Source organism: Heterodontus francisci, unplaced genomic scaffold (genome assembly GCF_036365525.1).
Source record: "Heterodontus francisci isolate sHetFra1 unplaced genomic scaffold, sHetFra1.hap1 HAP1_SCAFFOLD_631, whole genome shotgun sequence".
Lineage (NCBI taxonomy): Eukaryota > Metazoa > Chordata > Chondrichthyes > Heterodontiformes > Heterodontidae > Heterodontus > Heterodontus francisci.
The window spans coordinates 198155-221159 of NW_027141253.1; the positions used below are offsets into that span (position 1 = coordinate 198155).

General features: G+C 45.7%; 1 protein-coding gene across 1 annotated transcript in view; it reads right to left on the reverse strand.

Annotated features, from left to right (window-relative positions):
• LOC137362543 (butyrophilin subfamily 3 member A1-like) overlaps positions 1 to 23005 on the reverse strand; it is a 111052-nt gene that overhangs the window by 59897 nt on the left and 28150 nt on the right. The window contains exon 3 of the mRNA XM_068026932.1: positions 14126 to 14404. Within this exon, the coding sequence (XP_067883033.1) occupies positions 14126 to 14404 (279 nt within the window). The remainder of the gene's footprint in view (positions 1 to 14125; positions 14405 to 23005) is intronic.

A 23005-nucleotide genomic window follows, 5' to 3' on the forward strand; every position in this document is an offset into this window, starting at 1 on the left:
CCCTGAAAAACACTCTTTTGATGTGAACTGGGTCGGCCCCCACACTGTAATTGACACATTAAACCCAGCTGTATACTTATTGAACATGTCACACAGTCCAAAAAAAACAAACAAAATTGAGGTGGTTCCATATTAATCAGATGAAAATGGTTAAGGATTATTAAGATGTTACGTTTGCTCTACGTACAGGTGTAAATGTGGACCTGCATGTTTGTATTGATACTTGGAAAGATGGTGAATGCAATAAACACAATGATAACATTCAGAACCATCATTACTTGCTGTACTCTGGATGAAGGAGGTGAATGTGTCCCACTGGTAATCTATGGATCAGAACCTCAGATTCTTGGTGGACACAAAAGGTCAATGAGCCATAATAACTCATACACAACATATGAGGGGGATCAGGCTGTGGAAGAGTTTCCATGTGGGAAATAAAAGAGGGATATGGAGTGTGTATTCGGTGTAAGGTGTCAGGCAAGCTAGCCCCGCCCCACCACCACCTCCCAAGACTGAGGCACACATTATTTTTCCACATAAACGTTAAAACTTAAAATTGCAAGCCCCTGACTAGAAAGACATTTGCATAGTAACAGATGGTGTTGGAACAATGAGGAACCAGTCCCTGCCTCAATACACAGAAGAGACCTGGTCAAACCAGCTGGTCACGTGACCACCGGCGGGCGAACTAGGGGAGTTTTAAATTGGATAAACAGAATCTGAACTGAGAAAGCCATGTGCTCCTGGAACTGAAACAAGAATTACCTTCTCTCCTGTCCGCCTGTTCATCTCTCAGGGAACTGAATCTTGTGAAAACAAATGAGCCTCAAAGAGAGAAAAATCTCCTACGTGAACAAGGTTTAAGAATACTGGGCCCCAACGAAAAGCAATACCACCTATAATCAAGTGAGCTCGAAGCACAGTAAACAAGAAACTCTTCTTAAATTGCCTCAAACCCCTCTCTACTATACTTTCCTCTCCTCTTTTCTGTCCCTATTCGCACGTGTGTATTGTGTGAGCATGCTAGCATGGGTGTGTTGTATATCCGTAGGCATGAACTGTATTAGAGTTTAAGGGTAGTAATGACCTGGAACTTGCTGCCCACAAGGGTGGTGGAAGTGGAGATGATCAGTGACTTCAAGAGGAAGTTGGATGGTCACCTGAGAGAAATAGACTTGCAGGGCTATGGGGATCGAACCAGGGAGTGGGACTGATTGCATAGCTCCGTGAAGAGCCAGCATGGGCTCAATGGATAGAATGGCCTCCTCGTAAATGACTCTTGACTCTCTCCCTGCCCTCTCCCCTTGCTGTCTCAGTGTCTCTTGGTCTCCTTCTCACCCCTCTCTCTGTCTCCTTCTCACCCCACCTTCTCTGTATCTCTTCACCCCCCTACCCCAGTATCTCCAGTGTTCTCCACTCCCCATTCAGTGTTCTCCACTCCCCGTTCAGTGTTCTCCACTCCCCGTTCAGTGTTCCCCACTCCCCGTTCAGTGTTCCCCACTCCCCCATCCCCCTTATCCATAAAAAGAGAACCACCCATCCCCCTAAAGTCAAAAGCCTTTGCATGACTCAGCAAAGCACTGAAAGAGAGTTCAGGATAGACCCACCCACTATTGACTCTCCTGAGGAAACAAATTCCAGTTTAGGGCTAATTAAATCTACCCCGCGCCCCCCCCCCCCCCCCCCCACAACACTTTTCAGACCTCAACAGGAACAAAGACCCTCGGGAGACATGGAATGGGCAAACTGAAGAACAATGTCCCCAAAAAGACACATGTTTATTGGGATGCCAAAAATTGGTAATTAAAGCTGCACTGGCACCAAGAAAAGACAGACTGTAATAAGTTTTCGGATTTATGAATGAATGGAATGAATGAGAGAAATGCATGTTTTTTTGCTGTATCTTATATTTTCTCTCGACCTGGCACATGTGGCAACTCCTGCAGTACTCCATCACATCTTTGTGCAGTTTTGGCCATCAAACTGCTGTCTTATATGGCCTTTGTTCTTTCGTATACCGGCATGTACAGCCACTGTAGTCTCGTGGGCCCTTCTCAATATTTCTCCCCGTTACCTCTGTGGCACCACTAACTGGTGAACCGCTGTCCACTCCTTGCTCTCAGGTCTATGAGGAGAACTCCATTTCCTCATCAGTACCTCATTCTTTAAACAGTAGCAATCAGGGACTCCCTCTGCTTCACTTTCAGAGTGCACAGCCTGTTCTAACTTTCACAATACCAGGTCAGCTCGCTGAGCCTCAGCTAGGGAAAATTTATTTAATTCATTTCCTGGGTCTTCTAAATTTCCAAAGAAAGTCTTGGACAGACAGACCTCATTGTCATTTGCCTACAGAGCCAATGCAGTCTCCTCTGAGGGAGCTGGTTTGATCACGGCCTCACTCATTACACATTCAGGGAAACTACAGGAGACCGTCTCCTGCCACTGCCCTGACTCTCTGACCTCCTGCGGTCTTTCTTTCACTACTGGGGAAACTACCACCTTCACCCCCGTCAGATCATTACATAGGAGGAGGTCAACACCGTCCACAGGCAAACTAGGGACAATCCGTACGGTCACTGGTCCCGAAATTAGGTCGCACTCCAGGTGAACCTGGTGTACAGGTACAAGCATACACTGCCCTCCAATACCATTCACCACCATTCTGGTGTTCACTGCACTCTCTGGGGGAAAGGTCAGGCCTTTTCCCAGTAAAGGGGATCTAGTGGCCCTCTGAGTCTCTGAGAATTACCATGGGCTTGCCTGCCCCACTCGAGGGGTATGTGATTACTTTCCCTTCAAACATAAAACCCTGATAGCCTTTAGGAATCCTATTAACTTTCCCTGCATCTGTAGTAGTAAGCCTCCTGGGTCTCACTCTTACTGCAGTTACGCCACAGCTTGTTCTGCTGTGCTTCCCATCAGGGTCCCTTCTTCACTGAGCAGGTGTGCCCTGATTAACCCTACAGATTTTCCCTTTAGTTTCCAGCAGTCAGCTTTTAGATGCCCTGCCTTATTACAATGGAAGCACACAGGTCTCTGGGTATCACTTCTGCTCACAGCACCTTATTTGTTGGCTAGTGGAGGCCCCACTGTGTCTCCTGCTTTTCTTTCTCTCCCAGGACTGCTTGGGCTCCTGTCACCTTCCCACCCTTTGTCCTTTTTGGATTTGTGGGGGTGACCAGGAAAGATTCTCCCCTGGGTAACTGACTTATAAATTAAAGCAAACTCATCAGCTAAAATGGCCACTTGCCAAGCTCTCTGAACCCGCTGCTCCTCCGCAAGGGTCTTTATGGAGAGTGGGAGAGAGTGTTTAAATTCCTCTAACAGAATTACTTCTGAGATTCTCATAGCTGAGCTGCACTTTAAGAGCCCTCAGCCACTGGTCAAAAGCCAGCTACGTACTTATTTCAAACTCCAGATAAGTTTGATCAGCTTGCTTCTTGAGGGTGCTAAATTTTTGGCGATAGGCTTCGGGTACTAATTCATATGCCCCAAGGATAGCACATTTGGTCAGATGTCAGACGAACTCTCATCTGGCAACAGGGAATAAACCTCATGGGTTTTTCCAGTTAGCTTACTTTGTAATAAAAGAGGTCAGGTCTCAGCTGGCCATTTTAGCTGCCTTGCCAGTTTCTCAAAAGACACAAAAAATGCTTCTACGTCTCCCTCATTGAATTTTGGGATTAGTAGAGATAGCAACTTACAGATAACAATTCTGTACGCAGCCCTGAATTACACTGCTCTGTATTGGCTATGCTTTCACTGGGCTTACTCTGTTGCCCCCTAGTTAACTCAAACTGTTTCAGCTATCTTTCTTCACATTCTTTCTGGAAGGCTCTTTCTTTCTCCCTCTCCTGTCTCTTTCTCTTTCTCTCTCTTCTAATTCAAGTTTCTTTTGTCCTAATTGTATCTTTGCTAGCAATACCCTGTCACAGTCTACTTCTAACACTGCTCCTGCTTCTTCAAATTCAAGGGAAAAATGGTTGGCCACCAGTCTTAGGAGTTCAGACTTCCTCGCCTTGCCACATACAGTGATCCCATACTGCTCAGCCATTATTCTCAACTCCTCCATAGACAGTGCTTTTAACTTATCCCAGGTTACTTCACCCTGGCTTGGTGAGCTACTAGCTTCAGCTGCAGACATGTTAGTATTCTATCACACATAACCACAAGAAAACCTGCATTGAAATCTTTCTCTTTGTTTGATTGGGAACAATTTGGCTTCCCACTTCCAATTTCTTTCATTTGTCTGTGGGTAAAATCCAGGACGGTAGCCCCAAATTTCTGTTTTGACCAGGTGAGAAAGGGGTCCAGGGTTCCCTCTCAGTCTTCACCTAGTCTTACTGTAACAGGGTTTAATTTTAAACACACCGTGTTTTTAGCTCCCCCTTGGTGAATACATATTCACCGCTTTCCAATTATAAGGCAAAGGACCAGTCAAACAGTTTTTCTTAGGTTTAAAGCAGAAAGGTTGAAATTTATTAAACTGAAACTCTAATCCGGTGAAGACCTACGGATACGCGACACACCCACGCTAGCATGCATATGCGATACACATATTGAGGCAATCTCTGAAGATGGTTTTTTTGTTACGGATCTTCAAGTTTACTGTCGAGTCCTTGATTGCAGGTAGATCTTGCTTTTCATTGGTGCCCAGTATTTTTCTTAAACTTTGTTCACTGGAGGAGACTTTTCTCTCTTGGTGTTCATGTGTCTTCAGTGGATTTGGAGTTCCATGAGAAAGAGATGGAGCAGACAGGAGAGGCTGTGGCGAGCCAGCCAGGAGAGATCTTTTCAGTGCAGAAGGAAACAGATACTTTCAGTTCAAACTGTTTGTACAATTCAGAAAAACCCAGGTTGTGAAGCAGGTTAGTCATGTGACTAGCTGGTCTGACCACGTCTGTTTGTGGATTCTCTGGTCTTAGCTGACCCTGGAATGTCTCTTCTTACACACAACACCTGGTGCTCAAAGTCCATTGTGGGTTAAATTGAAGCAGGGAATAGCCCCTTTGTCCTTCCGAGCACTGGCTGTTAGTATAAAAAATTGTTTTTCCAGCCAAGGGCCTGGTGATTTTTCAAACAAGTCCTTTCTTCACTTCAGCAACAGTTTGAAGTTTAATGTTCATATGGAAAAATTAATATGCCTCATTCTTAGCAGGTGGGGGTCTGGCATGACGCTGTACTTCAAACATGCTGTAGAGTCCTCGATTGTAGGTAGGACATGCTTTTCGTTTGGGCCCAGTATTATTCTTAAACCTTGTGTAATGTTGGAGAATTTTCTCTCTTGAGGTTCACGTGTCTTCAGTGGGTCCCGAGGCTTGTGAGAAAGAGATGGGAGCAGACAGGAGAGTTCTTCTCAGTCCAGGAACAAACAGTCTTTATGATTTCAAACTCTCTGTGGCGAGTTCAAAAAAACCCTGGACCAGCCAGTTAGTCATGTGACCAGCTGGTCTAACCAGCCCTGGCCCTTATGAATTGTATCACCTTAGCAGGCCCTGGACTGCACTTCCTTACCCCTTCACTGTCTGGTGATCAAAATTCATTTGGAGTAATTGGAGCATGGAATAATCCTTTGTCTTCACAAACACTGTCTGTTAGTATGCAAATGTTTTTCAGCCAAGGGTCTGGTAGCCCTTGTAACAGGCCTTCACTTCTTCCCAGCAACAGTTTGAAATCAATGGTCATATGACAAAATTAATATGCCTCATTCTTGGCAGGTGGAGGCCTGCATGACAGTCACTAGATTTGGGTATGGCATCCCTGAACTACCTAAAGCCTTAACAACATTAATAAGTCAAATGAACACCTCCCAACACCATCATTACATTCTAGATCAAGGAAATAAAGCTATAGCCAAGGAAATTCCAGGGGTGGGGGATTCAACACATTGGTGGGAAATAGGGATAAACATGGAAAATCCCCCTGGATTAGAATAATTTCACACATATTGGTTATAACCCTGTTATTGGTGCTAATATGCTTACTGCTGTACACTTGCTACTTGAAGCACCTGGTACACCAGACAAGATCACAATTAAACACGATCACAGCACAAAATCTCTTGGAAATAGGTAAATATGGAAGTTCAAAGTACACAAGAATTTCATTTCAAAGGGTCGGCATAAATACCTTCCCCTCAAGGTGGGGATATTGTAAGATAGAGTTCACTACTTGGTATAATATTAAATCTGTATACTGTATGGTGTAATGTCTTAAAATATGTAAGCTTAATTAGAAGTGATTATGAAGATAATAATGCTTTATAATATTGTTAAAGTAACTATAATATGTGTAAGCTCAATTAAACATGATACTAGGCCGAGAAGCAAAGCATGATGGTAAATTTAAGCCAACTTGAAGATGTTAAAAGCAAAAAGGAATGTGCTGAGGCAAGGTTATGTTTAAAACAAGCTGGCAGCAAGGAACAGAACCTTGAGCAAATATACAAGAATGTGTTAAAGTAGTGGTATGTCTGAAACTAACAGATAATGAAAGACAGAACATTAATTATGTTATAATTGAAACAGAAGGTTTAAAGTTTGAGATCCATTATCCATTAGGGCGGCACAGTGGCGCAGTGGTTAGCACTGCAGCCTCACAGCTCCAGGGACCCGGGTTCGATTCCGGGTACTGCCTGTGTGGAGTTTGCAAGTTCTCCCTGTGTCTGCGTGGGTTTTCTCCGGGTGCTCCGGTTTCCTCCCACAAGCCAAAAGACTTGCAGGTTGATAGGTAAATTGGCCATTATAAATTGTCACTAGTATAGGTAGGTGGTAGGGCAATATAGGGACAGATGGGGATGTTTGGTAGGAATATGGGATTAGTGTAGGATTAGTATAAATGGGTGGTTGATGGTCGGCACAGACTCGGTGGGCCGAAGGGCCTGTTTCAGTGCTGTATCTCTAATCTAATCTAATCTAATCTAGAGTCAAATACATTGCTGTAACTCATTTAACAACTGTTTGCATGAAGATCCTAGATAAGGAATAACTAAGTTGCAAGAAGATGGAATAAAGTGATACCAGAGGGTTAAGCATAGAATTTAATGTTAAAGGTTAAAAGAATGATTATTAAAGAGTGTGAGTGAGATAGCACAGGTGATTGTCAGTTGGCTCAAAGGAGAAAAAGGATATAAAAGAACAGATATTGAAGATGAGAAGCAGCACAAAAACCTAAAGGAAGAAAGAGAATCTTCATTCAACAGAACACAGCAAAAGAAAGAGAGACCGTACCACAGTCACTCGGAGGGCTACCACTGAAGGTCTGAGGAACAGACTGTGACTATCAGCTAAGTATTACTTCTTTCAACTGGATGTAAACTACTTAATAAATCTGCTATACTTATAACCAATATATATCTGTACACCCCCCTCACACCCCCTTCCCCCCACCCCCCTCGCACCATCTTCTCCTCGCAACCCCCTTCCCCTGCACTGCTCTCCCCTACCCCCTGCAGCCCCCCTCCCTGCACCCCCTTCCCACCACACTCGTCCTCCTCGCACCCCCTCCCCCCCCCCCCCCCCGCACCCTCTTCCCCCCTTCCCCTACCTCCTCCCACCGGCACCTCTGTGTAAGGGCCCCAACAACCCTTGTGGGCGTCTCGGGAGAGACCAAGGCTCAGGGAGTAAACCCTAACAGAAAATCCAGAGCAGAACCCCGAAGGCGGTCATGTGTCACCTTTGGCATGTTTCCGGAAGTTCCTGCAGCCATACTGGTGCCAAGCGTCATGCTCTACACTCCTTTAGACCCCAGCAGGAAGGCCAAGAGGGGGGTTTTGACGCTTGGGAAACTCACAACCTCCATACATTCGCCCAGGCATGCGCCATGGAGAGGTCACTCCATTGTAGCCTCACAGCGACCAAATCAACACGGAAGGCAGCTGTTACGGGTTATAAGTCCAGCTCAATTGGCGTAGAGATTGGGCGCCATGGGTTGCCTTTGTCGGTGGGAGAGGTCATCGCATCTCACTGGACAGCTACCGCCCGCCTCAAACCGGGCAGCCGCCAGTCAGTAAGTTTCTGTCCCGCCACAGTCCACCTGCTTCAATGGGTGCTTGGAGCTCAGGGTCATTGCCTGACAAGTGGACTGTAACATTGCACCAAACAGCACGACCAAAAAAGGAAAGAAGGTACCAGCCCTTCGTTTTGCAAGCTGGAACGTCAGAACTATGTGTCCTGGCCTGTCGGAAGACCTTACACAAATCAACGATTCTCGGAAGACCGCCATCATTAACAACGAGCTCAGTGGACTCAATGTAGACATTGCAGCACTTCAGGAGACACGCCTCCCTGCGAGCAGATCTTGAAGAGAGCAAGACTACACCTTCTTCTGGCAGGGTAGGGATCCCGAAGAACCAAGACAGCAAGGATTGGGCTTCGCCATCAGAAACTCTTTGCTCAGCATGATAGAGGCACCTTAAAATGGCTCAGAATGTAGACTATCCATCCGACTGTTCACTGCCTCTGGCCTAGTACACCTACTCAGCATCTATACTCCAACACTCTGCTCCCCACCTGAAGTTAAAGACCAGTTCTACGAGGAACTCCATGATATCATTAGTAGCATCCCCAATACCGAACACCTATTCCTGCTGGGGGACTTTAATGCCAGGGTTGGGGCCGACCTTGACTCATGGCCCTCCTGCCTTGGGTGCTATGGCATTGGAAGGATGAATGAGAATGGACAGAGACTGCTGGAGTTGTGTACCTATTACAACCTCTGCATCACCAACTTATTCTTTCACACTAAACCCTGTCACCAGGTTTGATGGAGGCACCCAAGATCACTTCGTTGGCACCAGCTGGACCTCATCGTCACAAGGCGAGCCTCTTTAAACAGCATTCAAATCACATGCAGCTTCCACAGTGCGGACTGCGACACCGACCACTCCCTGGTGTGCAGCAAGGTTAGACTCAAACCAAAGAAGCTACATCACTCCAAGCAGAAGGGCCGCCCGCGCATCAACACGAGCAGAATTTCTCATCCATAGCTGTTATATAAGTTTCTAAATTCACTTGAAAAAGCCTTCCAAAAACACTCCCACAGGGGATGCAGGGACCAAGTGGGCCCACATCAGAGACGCCATCTATGACTCAGCAATGACCAACTATGGCAATCATGAGAAGCAGAATGCAGACTGGTTTCAATCTCACATTGAAGAGCTGGAACCTGTCATAGCCACCAAGCGCATTGCACTGCTGAACTACAAGAAAGCCCCCAGCGAGTTAACATCCGCAGCACTTAAAGCAGCCAGAAGCGCTGCTCAAAAAACAGCCAGGTGCTGTGCAAATGACTACTGACAACACCTATGCAGTCATATTCAGCTGGCCTCAGACACCTGGGAAAGGCTTCCTCTGCTATGTTCAGACTGGCCAAGAGAGTGTGGGAAAATGGCGCACTGACACAGAACACAAAAGTCCAAGTGTATCAAGCCTGTCTCCTCAGTACCTTGCTCTATGGCAGCGAGGCCTGGACAACGTACATCAGCCAAGAGCGACGTCTCAATTCATTCCATCTTCGCTGCCTCCAGAGAATCCTCGGCATCAGGTGGCAGGACCGTATCTCCAACACAGAAGTCCTCGAGGTGGCCAACATCCCCAGCATATACACCCTACTAAGCCAGCGGCACCAGAGATGGCTTGGCTATGTGAGCCGCATGGAAGATGGCAGGATCCCCAAGGACACATTGTACAGCGAGCTCGTCACCGGTATCAGACCCACCGGCCTTCCATGTCTCCACTTTAAAGACATCTGCAAACATGACAGAAAGTCCTGTGACATTGATCACATGTCATGGGAGTCAGTTGCCAGCGATCGCCAGAGCTGGCGGGCAACCATAAAGGCGGGGCTAAAGCGTGGCGAGACGAAGAGACTTAGCAGTTGGCAGGAAAAAAGACAGAAGCGCAAGGAGAGAGCCAACTGTGTAACAGCCCCGACAACCAATTCTATCTGCAGCACCTGTGGAAGTGTCTGTCACTCTAGAATTGGCCTTTTTAGCCACTCCAGGCGCTGCTTCACAAACCACTGACCACCTCCAGGCGCTTACGCATTGTCTCTCAAGACAAGGAGGCCAAAGAAAGAAGAAGAAATATCTGTACTCATAGTGGTTTGTTGTAGTCATGGACGAGTCACCCTTGTTGGATTAAATTTAATGCTGAAAGTAGCAGGAAAGCTACAGCCAGTGTCAAGGATGTTACTGAATGGCTGCAGAGCACCCTGAGGGGGGAGGGTGAACAGCCAGCAGTGTGGTCCACATTGGTACTAACGACATAGGTCAGAAGAGGGATGTGGTCATGCAGAAACAGTTTAGGGAGCTGTGAAAGAAATTACAAGCAGGCTTCAAAAGCGGTACCACATGGAAGTGAGTACAGAAATAGCAGGATAGAGCAGATGAATGTGTGGCTGGAAAGATGGTAAAGGAGGGAAGGCTTTAGATTCCTGTGACACTGGGACCAGTTCTGGAGAAGATGAGATCTGTACCAGCCAGACGTGTTGCACCTGAACAGAGCTGGGATAAATTTCTTTGCAGGGTGATTTACAACTGTTACTGGGGACAGATTAAAATAACTTGGCAGGGGTGTGGGAATCAAGAGGTAATACAGGAGAGGAACACCAAGGTACACAGAGAATTGGAAGAGACAGATAACACAAGAGTATGAAATAACAAAGTATTAGGTGGGGTCAGAATGAGAGGTTTAGACATCCCTGGTATCATCCTGGTAAACCTCCTCTGTACCCTCCCCAAGGCCTTGACATCCTTCTTGACATAAGAATTGTGCTGACCAGACTCCAGCTGAGGCCTAACCATTGATTTGTAAAGGATTAGCATGACTTCCTTGTTTGTGTATGCAATGTCCTATTTACAAAGCCAAGTATTCCATATGTTTTTTAACCTACCTTAACAACATTCTCTGTCATCTTCAAGGATTTGTAAATACACATCCTCAATCCCTCTGCTCTTGCAATCCCCTCAAAATAGTACCATTATATTGCCTCTCTATGTTATTTCTCCCAAAGTGCATCACTTCACACTTATCTATATTCAATTGTATTTTCCATGCGTCTGCCCATTTCACCAGTCTGTCTATGTCTTCCTAAAGTCTCTTATCTGCATCATTATTTACTATGTTACCATGGAATCGTGACAGCACAGAAGGAGGCCATTCAGCCCATTATATCCATGCTGGCTCTCTACGACAGCAACTCATCTAGTCCCACACCTGTGCCTTTGCTCCAAAGCCCTGCAAATATTCTCTCTTCAGATAATTTTCCAATTCCCTTATGAAATCCATGATTGAATCTGCCCCCACCACACTCTCAGGCAGTGCATTCCAGATCCTAACCATTTGTTGCATAAAAATGTTTTTCCTCATGTCACCATTGGTTCTTTTGTAAATTAGCTTAAATTGGTGTCCTCTGGTTCTCGACCCTTCTGCCAATGGGAACAGTTTCTCCCAATCCACTCTTTTCAGACTCGTCGGGATTTTGAACATCGCGATCAAATCTCCTCTCAACCTTCTCTTCTCTGAGGAGAACAACCCCATCTTCTTCAATTTATCTTCATTACTGAAGTCCCTCATTCCCGGAACCATTGTTGTAAATCTTTACTGCACCCTCTCTGAATCCTTCCCACCCTTCCTAAAGTGTGATGCCCAGAATTGGACACAAAACATCAGTTGATGACAAAACAGTGTTTTATTCAAGTTTATCATAAATTCCTTGCTTTTATGCTCTATACAACTATTTATAAAGCCCAAGATCCCCTATACGTTTTTAGTTACTTTCTCAACCTGCCCTGCCACCGACAATGATTTGTCACATATACCCCAGGTCTCTCTGCACTTGCAACCTCTTTAAATTTGTATCCTTTATTTTAGATTGCCTTCCTCATTCTTCCTACAAGAATGTATCACTTCTCTGTATTAAATTTCATCTGCCATGTGTCTGCCCATTCCACCAGCCTGTCTAAGTCCTCTTGAAGTCTATCACTATCATCCTCACAATTCACAATATTTCCAAGTTTTGTGCCAACTGCAAATTTTGAACTTGTTCCCTGTACACCCAAGTCTAGGTCAATAGTATAGAACAAGAAAAGCAGGGGTCCTAACACCGGCCCCTGGGGAACCCCACTGTATACCTTCCTTCAGTCCAACAAACAACCATTCACTACTACTCTCTGTTTCCTGTCACTCAGTCAGTTTTGTATCCATGCTGTCACTGGCTTCAAGTTTGCTGATAAGCCTAATATGTGACAATTTATCAAACAATTATATCTCCCTCATTAACCTTCTCTCATTACAGCCACCCCTCCTCCTTTCTTTCCTTCCCTATCTTTCCTGACTGCCTTGTATCCAGGAATATTTAGTACCTAATCCCGAGATCCTGCCCTTTTTTGAATTCAGTCTCTGTTAATGCCACAACACCATATTCCCATGTGGCAATCTGCGCCTGCAGCTCACCAACCTTATTGACCACACTTTGTGTATTTACACACATGCACTGTAAACCTAATTTAGACATTATTGCATCCCCTCTTACTCTCATCACACCTAATATCTTACTATTTCCTATTCTAGTGCCATATGCTTCTCTCAACCATTTGTGCACCTTGTTCATCCTCTCTAATATTATCTCCTGGTTCCCATCCCCCTACCAGGTTAGTTTAAACCCACTCCAATAGCTCTAGCCAATCACCCCACGAGGACATTGGTCCTGGCTCTGTTCAGGTGCAAGCCGTCCGCCCTGTACAGGTCCCACCTCCTCTAGAATTGGTCCCAATGTCCCAGGAATCTAAAGCCCTCCCTCCTGCACCATCTCTCCAGCCACACCTTCATCTGCTCCACCCTCCTATTTCTATACTCACTAGCACATGGGAATACTACCTTGGAGGATCCACTTGCTAGTGCTGCTTATTAATATCTTTACCAGCTCCCTAAAATCTTCCTGCAGTACTCCAGCCCACTTTCTACCTATGTTGTTGGTATTGATATGGACTACGACAACTGGCTGTTCACCGTTCTCCTTCAGAATGTTCTGCAGCGACTCAGTGACATTCTGGACCGAGCACCAGGGAGGCAACATATCATCCTGGATTCACAACTCGAGATGCAAAAATGTCTGTCTGTTCCCCTAACTATAGAATCCCCTATCATTGTTACTGTCCCAATCATCCTCCTGCTCCCCGGTACAACTGAGCCACCTGTGGTGTTGTGGACTTGTCTCTGGCTGTATTCCCAGAGGAACAATCACCCTTACCAGTATTCAAATACTAATTAGAGAGCAAGATGCACTCAGGGGACTCTGACACTTCCTGCCTGGTCCTGATTTTGTGTCTGGTGATCACCCTGTCCCTCTCTGCCTGCACACCTGTAAGCTGCAAGGTGACTACCTCTAGAAACGTGCTATCTTAGTCTCACGGATGCACCGCAGTGACACCAGCTACTGCTCCAGATCCGAAACCCAGAGCTCAAACTCCTCCAGCTGACAACAATTCCTGTATATGTGGTGTTTCCACATGGAACAGGATTCCATGGGACTGAGATGCCCTTCTATCTGTTAGAGTACTGACTAAACTTATCAGAAATAAAAGTCTTTAAAAAAACTTAAGACTGAATTCCGAAAACCTGACTATTTTTAGACCTGAGTCAATTAATCTAGTTCCTCATCTTAGACCCTTTCCTCAATACTTACCCTCATTCTCGATGTGAGTTTCCTCGGATCCCGCTACTCCTTCCTCACTGCACTGATTCTGACTTCACTCTGACCTCACTCTTTCAATTTCTGCCGATGTTGAGTTACTCTCGCTCCACTTTCTGGGGAAGTCTGTGCTGCTGCCGTGCTTTTTCTCCCACTCCGCTCTGGCTCCACTCCTGCTCCTGTTGATCAAATCTTACCTGATGTCACTTTTGTTCAGCTCACACACTGACTCAGACTTTCTGGACAGGACTCAATGTATACGACAGAAGCTAAAATGCACCACGAATGAATCACATTCATTACTTTGATAAATATCTCCGGATTCCCCAAATCGCTTGACAGCCAATGAAATACTTTTGAAGTGTAATCACTGTTGTAATCAAAGAATTTAAATAATCGTTCCTTTTAATGATTAAACATCAGTTTTACAAACCTGATATCCTGATAATTGCTTCTTGTTCTGTTTTCAACATTTCGTTCCTTATCAGACACCTGAATCTGTTTGTTGATTGTTTTGTTATTTCAATGTTGCTCTGGACATCTAGAAGACCATTGGAGTCCTGCTGGTATCTTGTATCTTGTATTAAATTATATCCATCCTCACTCATCCACAGTATGTCCGGTTCAGGATACCATCCACTGGATTTACACACAAGCTGGATTCCATTATTATGATATTGTTTCATCTGAATCCAGGGCTTACGCCCCAATCCTGTAATCAACAGTGAATAGATTCAGAAAGAACTATTGTTAGGAACACTTCCTATAGCCTGTGGGAAATATTCATTTAATGTTATTGATAAATATTTAATCATAGTCCTGGAATAATGTGACTTTAAAGGGATTCTGAACTGAATCTCAAAATATATTGTTATAGAACAGTGATGGTTAAATAATTAATGTAAATCAGATATCAGTTGTTCAAACTGATTAACTCCCACTTATGTGAGGTGACAGAGGACACCTGATACCAATGGGATTATACCCCAGCCTGGTATAAACACCTTCAAGAGGAGACGAAGGGAGAAAATCGGTGGACCAAAGAATCCATATATTACTGACCAAATATACATACACTTGGAGGCAGATGATACCTCTAGACACTAGAGTAATAATTCTGGTGGTGCCAATGGATTTTCAAACTTCTCCTGTCATTCTCTCTGTGTTCTGACCCCATTCCAAGTCCTGGGTGTGGGGTTATTTCTATATTAGGGTCAGGCACCTGCAGCAGTAGCAGTGCCCACCCAGCAGTCCTCTTGGGATATCAATCAGGTATGTTCCAGTCAGGTGGTATTGACACAGTGCCATCAACTGGCACATTTTACATCATTACCACCTCGGCAATGATGGACTGAAGACATATTTATCAGTGTTGTTAAGGAAGGTTAATCTGATGGTGAAAGAATACAGACACGCTCGATTGACACTAAAACATTGGCAGGTTTTTCCAATTTATTTGCGCCTGGAAAAGTGTTGCTGAGCTCCCAGGGGCTGTCTGTCTCTGAAAGATTCTGCAGGCACCATCTCCCCCAGCAGCAGCAGCAGCTATTTCTCACAACCACACCCCCATGGTGAGCTCCCAAGCACAGGCAGGAATCCTGTATAACACATTTACAGAAGGTTAACCCTGGAAATTTCACCAGGGTTAGCAGTGGATCAGCACAGTGCACACCCTGCCACGATTCTACCAGGATCAAACCACAGATGAAAATCCCTGCCTGTAATCTCAATTTTTTTTAATGTTCATTCATGGGATGTGGGCGTCGCTGGCCAAGCCAGCATTTATTGCCCATCCCGAATTGCCCTTGAGAATGCGGTGGTGAGCTGCATTCTTGAACCGCTGATGTAGGTGTTGGTACACCCACAGTGCTGTTAGGAAGGGAGTTCCAGGATTTTGACCCAGCGACAGTAAAGGAACGACAATATAGTTCCAAGTCAGGATGGTGTGTGACTTGGAGGGGAACTTGCAGGTGGTGGTGTTCACATGCATTTGCTGCCCTTGTCCTTCTAGTTGGTAGAGGTCACAGGTTTGGAAGGTGCTGTCTAAGGAGCCTTGGTGCATTGCTGCAGTGCATCTTCTAGATGGTACACACTGTTGCCACTGTGCGTCAGTGGTGGAGGGAGTGAATGGTTGTGGATGGGGTGCCAGTCAAGTGGGCTGCTTTGTCCTGGATGGTGTTGAGCTTCGAGTGTTGTTGGAGCTGCACCCATCCAGATAAGTATTCCATCACACTCCTGACTTGTGCTTTGTAGATGGTGGACAGGTTTTGGGGAGTCAGGAGGTGAGTTACACACTGCAGGATTCCTAGCCTCTGACCTGCTCTTGTAGCCACGGTATTTATATGGCTACTCCAGTTCAGTTTCTGGTCAATGGCAGCCCCGAGGATGTTGATAGTGGGGGATTCAGTGATGGTAATGCCATTGAATGTCAAGGGGAGATGGTTAGATTGTCTCTTGTTGGAGATGGTCATTGCCTGGCACTTGTGTGGCACAAAAGTTACTTGCCACTTAACAACCCAAGCCTGGATATTTTCCAGGTCTTGCTGCATTTCTACACAGACTGCTTCAGTATCTGAGGAGTTGTAAATGGTGCTGAACATTGTGCAATTATTAGCGAACAACCCCACTTCTGACCTTATGATTGAAGGAAGGTCATTGATGAAGCAGCTGAAGATGGTTGAGCCGAGGACACTACCCTGAGGAGCTCCTGCAGTGATGTCCTGGAGCTGAGATGATTGACCTCCAACAACCACTTACATCTTCCTTTGCGCTCAGTATGACTCCAACCAGTGGAGAGTTTTCCCCCTGATTCCCATTGACCTCAGTTTTGCTAGGGCTTCTTGATGCCATACTCGGTCAAATGCTGCCTTGATGTCAAGGGCAGTCACTCTCACCTCACCTCTGGAGTTCTGCTCTTTTGTCCATGTTTGAACCAAGGCTGTAATGAGGTCAGGAGCTGAGTGGCCCTGGCAGAATCCAAACTGAGCGTCACTGAGCAGGTTATCGCGAAGCAAGTGTTGTTTAATGGCACTGTTGATGACACCTTCCATCACTTTACTGATGATTGAGAGTAGGCTGATGGGGCGGTAATTAACCGGGCTGGACTTGTCCTGCTTTTTGTGTACAGGACATACCTGGGCAATTTTCCACATTGCAGGGTAGATGCCAGTGTTGTAGCTGTACTGGAACAGCTTGGCTAGGGGCGCGACAAGTTCTGGAGCACATGTCTTCAGCACTATTGCCGGATTATCAGGGCCCATAGCCTTTGCAGTATCCAGTGCCTTCAGTCATTTCTTGATATCATGCGGAGTGAATTGAATTGGCTGAAGTCTGGCATCTGTGACGCTGGAGACTGCAGGAGGGGGCCGAGATGGATCATCCACCTGGCACTTCTGGCTGAAGATTGTTGCAAATTCTTCAGCCTTATCTTTCGCACTGATGTGCTGGGCTCCCCCATCATTGAGATGGGGATATTTGTGGAGCCACTGCCTCCATTTAGTTGTTTAATTGTCCACCACCATTCATGGCTGGATGGAACAGGACTGCAGAGCTTAGATCTGATCCATTGGTTGTGGGATCGCTTATCTCTGTCTATCACATGCTGCTTATGCAGTTTGGCACGCAGATAGTCCAGTGTTGTAGCTTCACCAGGTTGACACCTCATTTTGAGGTCTGCCTGGTGCTGCTCCTGGCATGCCCTCCTGCACTCTTCACTGAACCACATGAAAGATATTAAAATAACAAAGACTGAACTAAACGTGGCTGATGGTTTCCAAAGAGCACAAGTTTAAACTCCTGAGAGGGTTGAGGGTTCAACTCCAGACTTTAAGCACAATTTCTAAGATGATGATTCAGTGTCATTCTGAGGAAATGCTGCTGCCACATTGAGAGTTTTTATCATTTATTTTTCTTCAGTGAAAGGACTTTGGGTTTGAATTTGATTTAAAAGTTGTGTCTCAACAAAAAGTAAATTCATATAGTTTTTTAACACAGTGAGTAGTTGGGGTCTGGAATGCACTGCCTGACAGTTTGGTGGAAGCAAATTCAATCGAGGCCTTCAAAAGGAAATTGGATAAGTAGCTGAAGATAAAAACTGTGCAGGATTATGGGGAAAGAGCGGGGTGTGGAACTGGCTGAATTGTTCTTGCAGAGAGCTGGCACAGACTCGACAGGCCAAATGGCCTCTTTCTGTGCTGTAACCATTCTCTGATTCTATGTAAAGCTGCAGGCATTGAAGAATGGGGATTGAAGCCACACAAGTCAGTGTGTGGAATGTGAACTCAGCAAACTGCAAACTAATTCAATGAAGGTCAACTGTCCAATCACAGACCCATTAGTCAGGATGACCTCCATTCTGTTTGGAAAAGAGCAAGAAATGTTCCCTTTCTACCCACACCTCAAAGGAGGATCAGAGATAGTCAGTTTAGTGAACAGGCCTGCAGGCAAGTCTGCTCCCTGGGGCCAGAATGAAGGATGAACCCATGTTCAGGAGTCTGTCAAATATTGAACAGAGGATAGAAAACACAGCCCTTGGTCCAGAGCTGAAAGTTAATTTGCAGGCAGTCAGATTCTTTACTGAAACGTTAGAAAGAGAGAAAGGGATGTGAAAACACATCAGTCAGTCCACAAAAAATCGAGGTAGTTCATTATTTCTTTTCAGCTCATTTTTAGAGGAGAGGCCAGATTAAATTTAGTGGATTTTTTTCTGTCACCCAAGATTAGAGAAGCACATGGGAGAACAGGTGGGAAAAACATGTTAACTAGTTCAGATCACAAGTGTTTCTACTGGTAAACCTCTGGGTTACAATATTATATAATGAGATATTGGGTAGGACCGGCATGCTCCTGAATGTAAACCACTCAGTTTGTTTAATGTAGTGACAAGTACCTTGCACCAGATAGAATGGGGCCAACATTGTTTTTCCTCTCTGCAGACTTCCATTGTTATTTAGGCTGGTTTCCAGTGTTATTTCCTGAAGAGAGGACTGACCCAGAAACCAATGTGAAGAGTTCCCATGTAGCATTGTAAGGAATGGGCATTCCCTTCACTGAGAGTTTTATTTATTTGTTAATGGGTTATGGCCATCGCTGGCAAGGACAGCATTTATTGCCCATCCCTAATTGCCGTCGAGAAGCTGGTGGTGAGTCACCGTCTTTAACCGCGACAGTCCATCTGGTGTAGGTGTACCCACAGTGCTGGTCGGAAGGGAGTTCCAGGATTTTGACCCAGTGACAGTGAAGGAACAGTGATATAGTTCCAGGTCAGGATGGTGTGAGACTTGGAGGTGAACTTGCAGGTGCTGGTGTTCCCATGCATCTGCTGCCCTTGTCCTTCTAGGTGGCAGAGGTCACAGGTTTGGAAGGTGCTGTCAAAGGAGGCTTTGTGAGTGGGTACAGTGCATCTTGTACATGGCATACACTGCTGCCACTGTGCTCCAGTGCTCCAGCGCTGGAGGGAGTGAATGTTTAAGGTGCTGGATGGGCTGCTCATCAAACAGGCTGCTTTGTCCTGGATGATGTCGAGTTTATTGAGTATTGTTGGATCCAGGCAAGTGGAGGTTTTTCCATCACAGTCCTGAGTTGTGCCTTGTAGATGATGGACAGGCTTTGAGGAGTCAGGAGGTGAGTTACTTGCTGCAGAATTACCAGCCTCTAGTCTGCTTTTGTAGCCACAGTATTTATATAGCCAGTGCACTTGAGCTTCTGGTCAATGGTAACCCCCAGGGTGTTGATGGTGGAAGATTCAGTGATGGTAATATGATTGGGTGTCAGGGAAGTTGGAGATGGTCATTGCCTGGCACTTGTGTGGCACAAATGTTACTTGCCAATTATCAGCCCAAGCTAAATGTTGTCCAAGTCTTGCTGCATCTGGACACGGACTGCTTCAGTATCTGAAGAGTTGCAAATGGTGCAATCATCAGCGAACATCCCCACTTCTGACATTATGATGGAGGGAAGGTCATTGATGAGGCAGTGAGGATGGTTGTATCTTGGACACTACCCTGAGGAACTCCTGCAGTGAGGTCCTGGAGCTGAAGTGATTGACCTCCAGCAACCACAACCAGCTTCTTTTATGCTGGGGAAGCCTGTGACCGGTGAAGAGTTTTCCCCCGATTCTCACTGACTTTAATATTTCCAGGGTTCCTCGATACCACACTTGGTAAATACTGTGTTGATGTGAAGGGCAGTCACTCTCACCTCACCTCTGGAATTCAGCTCTTTTGTTCATGTTTGGACCAAGACTGTAATGAGTTCTGGAGTTAAATAGTCACAGAATCACAGAATTGTTACAGTGCAGAAGGAGGCCATTCGGCCTATCATGTCTGTACCAGCTCTCCGAATGAGCAATTCACCTAATGTCATTCCCCGGACTTCTCCCCGAAACACTGCACATTCTTCCCTTTCAGATAATAGTTTAATTCCCTTTTGAATGCCTCGATTGAACCTGCCTCCACCACACTCTCAGGCTGTGCATTCCAGATCTTCACTCACTGCATGAAGAACTTTGTCCTCATGTCGCTTTTGCTTCCTATGCAAATCTGTGCCCTTTTGTTCGTGATTCTTTCACGAGTTGGAACAGTCTGTCTCTCTCCACTCTGAACAGACCCCTCATGATTTTCAATACCTCTGTCAAATCTCCTCTCAGCCATCTCTGCGCCAAGGAAAACAATCTCAACTTCTTCAACCTGTCTTCATAACTGAAGTTCCTCATCCCTGGAACCATTCTCGTGAATCTTTTCTGTGCTCATATCAATACCTTCATTTATTTCCTAAAATGCGGCACCCAGAACTGGACGTAATACTCCAGCTGAGGCTGAACTAGTGTCTGATACAAGATCAACATAAATTCCTTGCTCTTGCACTCGATACCCCCATTAATAGCGGCACAGTGGCGCAGTGGTTAGCACTGCAGCCTCACAGCTCCAGGGACCCGGGTTCGATTCTGGGTACTGCCTGTGTGGAGTTTGCAAGTTCTCCCTGTGTCTGCGTGGGTTTTCTCCGGGTGCTCCGGTTTCCTCCCACAAGCCAAAAAAGACTTGCAGGTTGGCAGGTAAATTGGCCGTTATAAATTGTCACTAGTATAGGTAGGTGGTAGGGAAATAAAGGGACAGATGGGGATGTTTGGTAGGAATATGGGATCAGTGTAGAATTAGTATAAATGGGTGGTTGATGGTCGGCACAGACTCGGTGGGCCGAAGGGCCTGTTTCAGTGCTGTATCTCTAATCTAATCTAATCTAATAAAGTTCAGGATACTAAATGCTTTATTGACTGCTCTCTCAACCTGGCCTGTCACCTTCAATGTCTTATGTACATATCCATCCAGGTCCCTCTGCTCCTGCACCCCTTTTAGAATTGTACTCTTTATTTTATATTGTCTCTCCATGTTCTTCCTACCAAAATGAATCACTTCACATTTTTCTGCATTGAACTTCATCTGCCACCTGTCTGCCCATTCCACCAACTTGTCTATGTCCTTTTGAAGTTCTACACTATCCTCCTCACAGTTCACAATGCTTCCAAGTTTCATAACATCCACAAACTTTGAAATTGTGCCCTGTGTCTAGGTCATTAATATATATCAGGAAAAGCAAGGGTCCCAACACTGACCCCTGGGGAACTCCACTACAAACCTTCCTCCAGCATGAAGAATGTATGTTAACTACGACACTCTGTTTCTTGTCACTCAGCCAATTTCCTATCCATTATGCCACTGTCCCTTTTATTCCATGAGTTATAATTTTGCTCACAAATCAGTTGTGCAGTACTGTATCAAACACCTTTTGGAAGTCCGTGTGCACCACATCAACTGCATTGCCCTCATTAACTCTCTCTGTGTTACCTCTTCAAAAAACTCCAGCATGTGAATTAAACATGAGTTGCCTTTAACAAATCCGTGCTGGTTTTCCGAGCGGAACCAAACTAAGCATTAGTGTGCAGGTTATTACTGTGTAAGTGCTGCTTGATAACATTGTCGCCAACACCTTCCATCACTTTGCTGATGATTGAGAGGAGACTGATGGGTCACTGATTGGTCAGATTGAATTTGTCCTGTTTTTTTGTAGTCTGGACATACCTGGACAGTTTTCCATATTGTTGAGTAGATGTCAGTTGTAGCTGTACTGGAACAGCTTATCTCGAGGTATGGCTAGTTCTGGAGCACTACATCTGGGATGTTGTTGGGGCCCATAGTCTTTACTGTATTCAGTCACTCAGGTGATCCTTGATATCATGTGGAGTGAGTTGAAATGGCTGACTGGCATCGATGATGCTGGGGACTTCAGCAGGAGGCCAAGAAGGATCATCCATCAGTATTTATGGCTGAAGATAGTTACAAACACTTCAGCCCTGTCTTTTGCACTGAGATACTTGGCTCTGCCATCCTCGAGGATGGGAATGTTTGTGGAACCTCCTGCTCCTGTTTTTAACTGTCCACCACCATTCATGACTGGATGAGGCAAAGCTTTGATCTGATCTGTTGGTCATGGGATCGCTTAGCTCTGTCTACTGCAACCTGCTTCCACTCTTTATCATGCACATAGTCCTGTGCTGTAGCTTCACCAGGTTGACACCTCATTTCTCAGTATACCTTTGAACTGCACCTTGCAGGTTCTGCTACACTCCTCATTGAACCAGGATTGGTCCTTGATGGTAATGGTAGAGTGAGGAACATGCTGGGCCATGAAGTTACAGATTGTGACTGAATCCAGTTCTGCTGCTGCTGATGGCCTACAGTGCCTCCTGGATGCCCAGTTTTGAGCTACTAGATCTGTTCTGAATCCATCCTATTTAGCATGGTGGTGGAGCCACACAACACGATGGAGGGTATCGTCAGTGTGAAGACAGGACTTAATCTCCACAAGGACTCTGCAGGTCCTGTAGGTCAGTCCTACCAATGCTGTCATGGTCAGATGCAGTTGCCAACCAGGAGGTTGGTGAGGACCAGGACAGGTGGGCTCTTCCCTTGTGTTGGTTCTCTCACCACCTGCTGCAGGCCCAGTCTGGCAGATATGTTCTTCAGGACTTGGCCAGCTCAGTCAGTAGTGCAGGAACCAAGTCACTCTTGGCTTGCGGCCCCAATGATATTCTAATTGACTGGTGGGCTTTTGCTCAGATCAAGACTCCATGCATTCATCCTATGGATTTGGGAGTAAAATGGACTCACCCTCCCTCGCCACCAAGCACCACCTCCCCACCCCACAACGATAAATCATGTTGTGCAAACTATCGAGGTATTTCCCACTTGTCCATAGCAGGGAAAATCCTGACACGTATTCTCCAGAATCACCTACTTCCTGTGGCTGAGGAAATCCT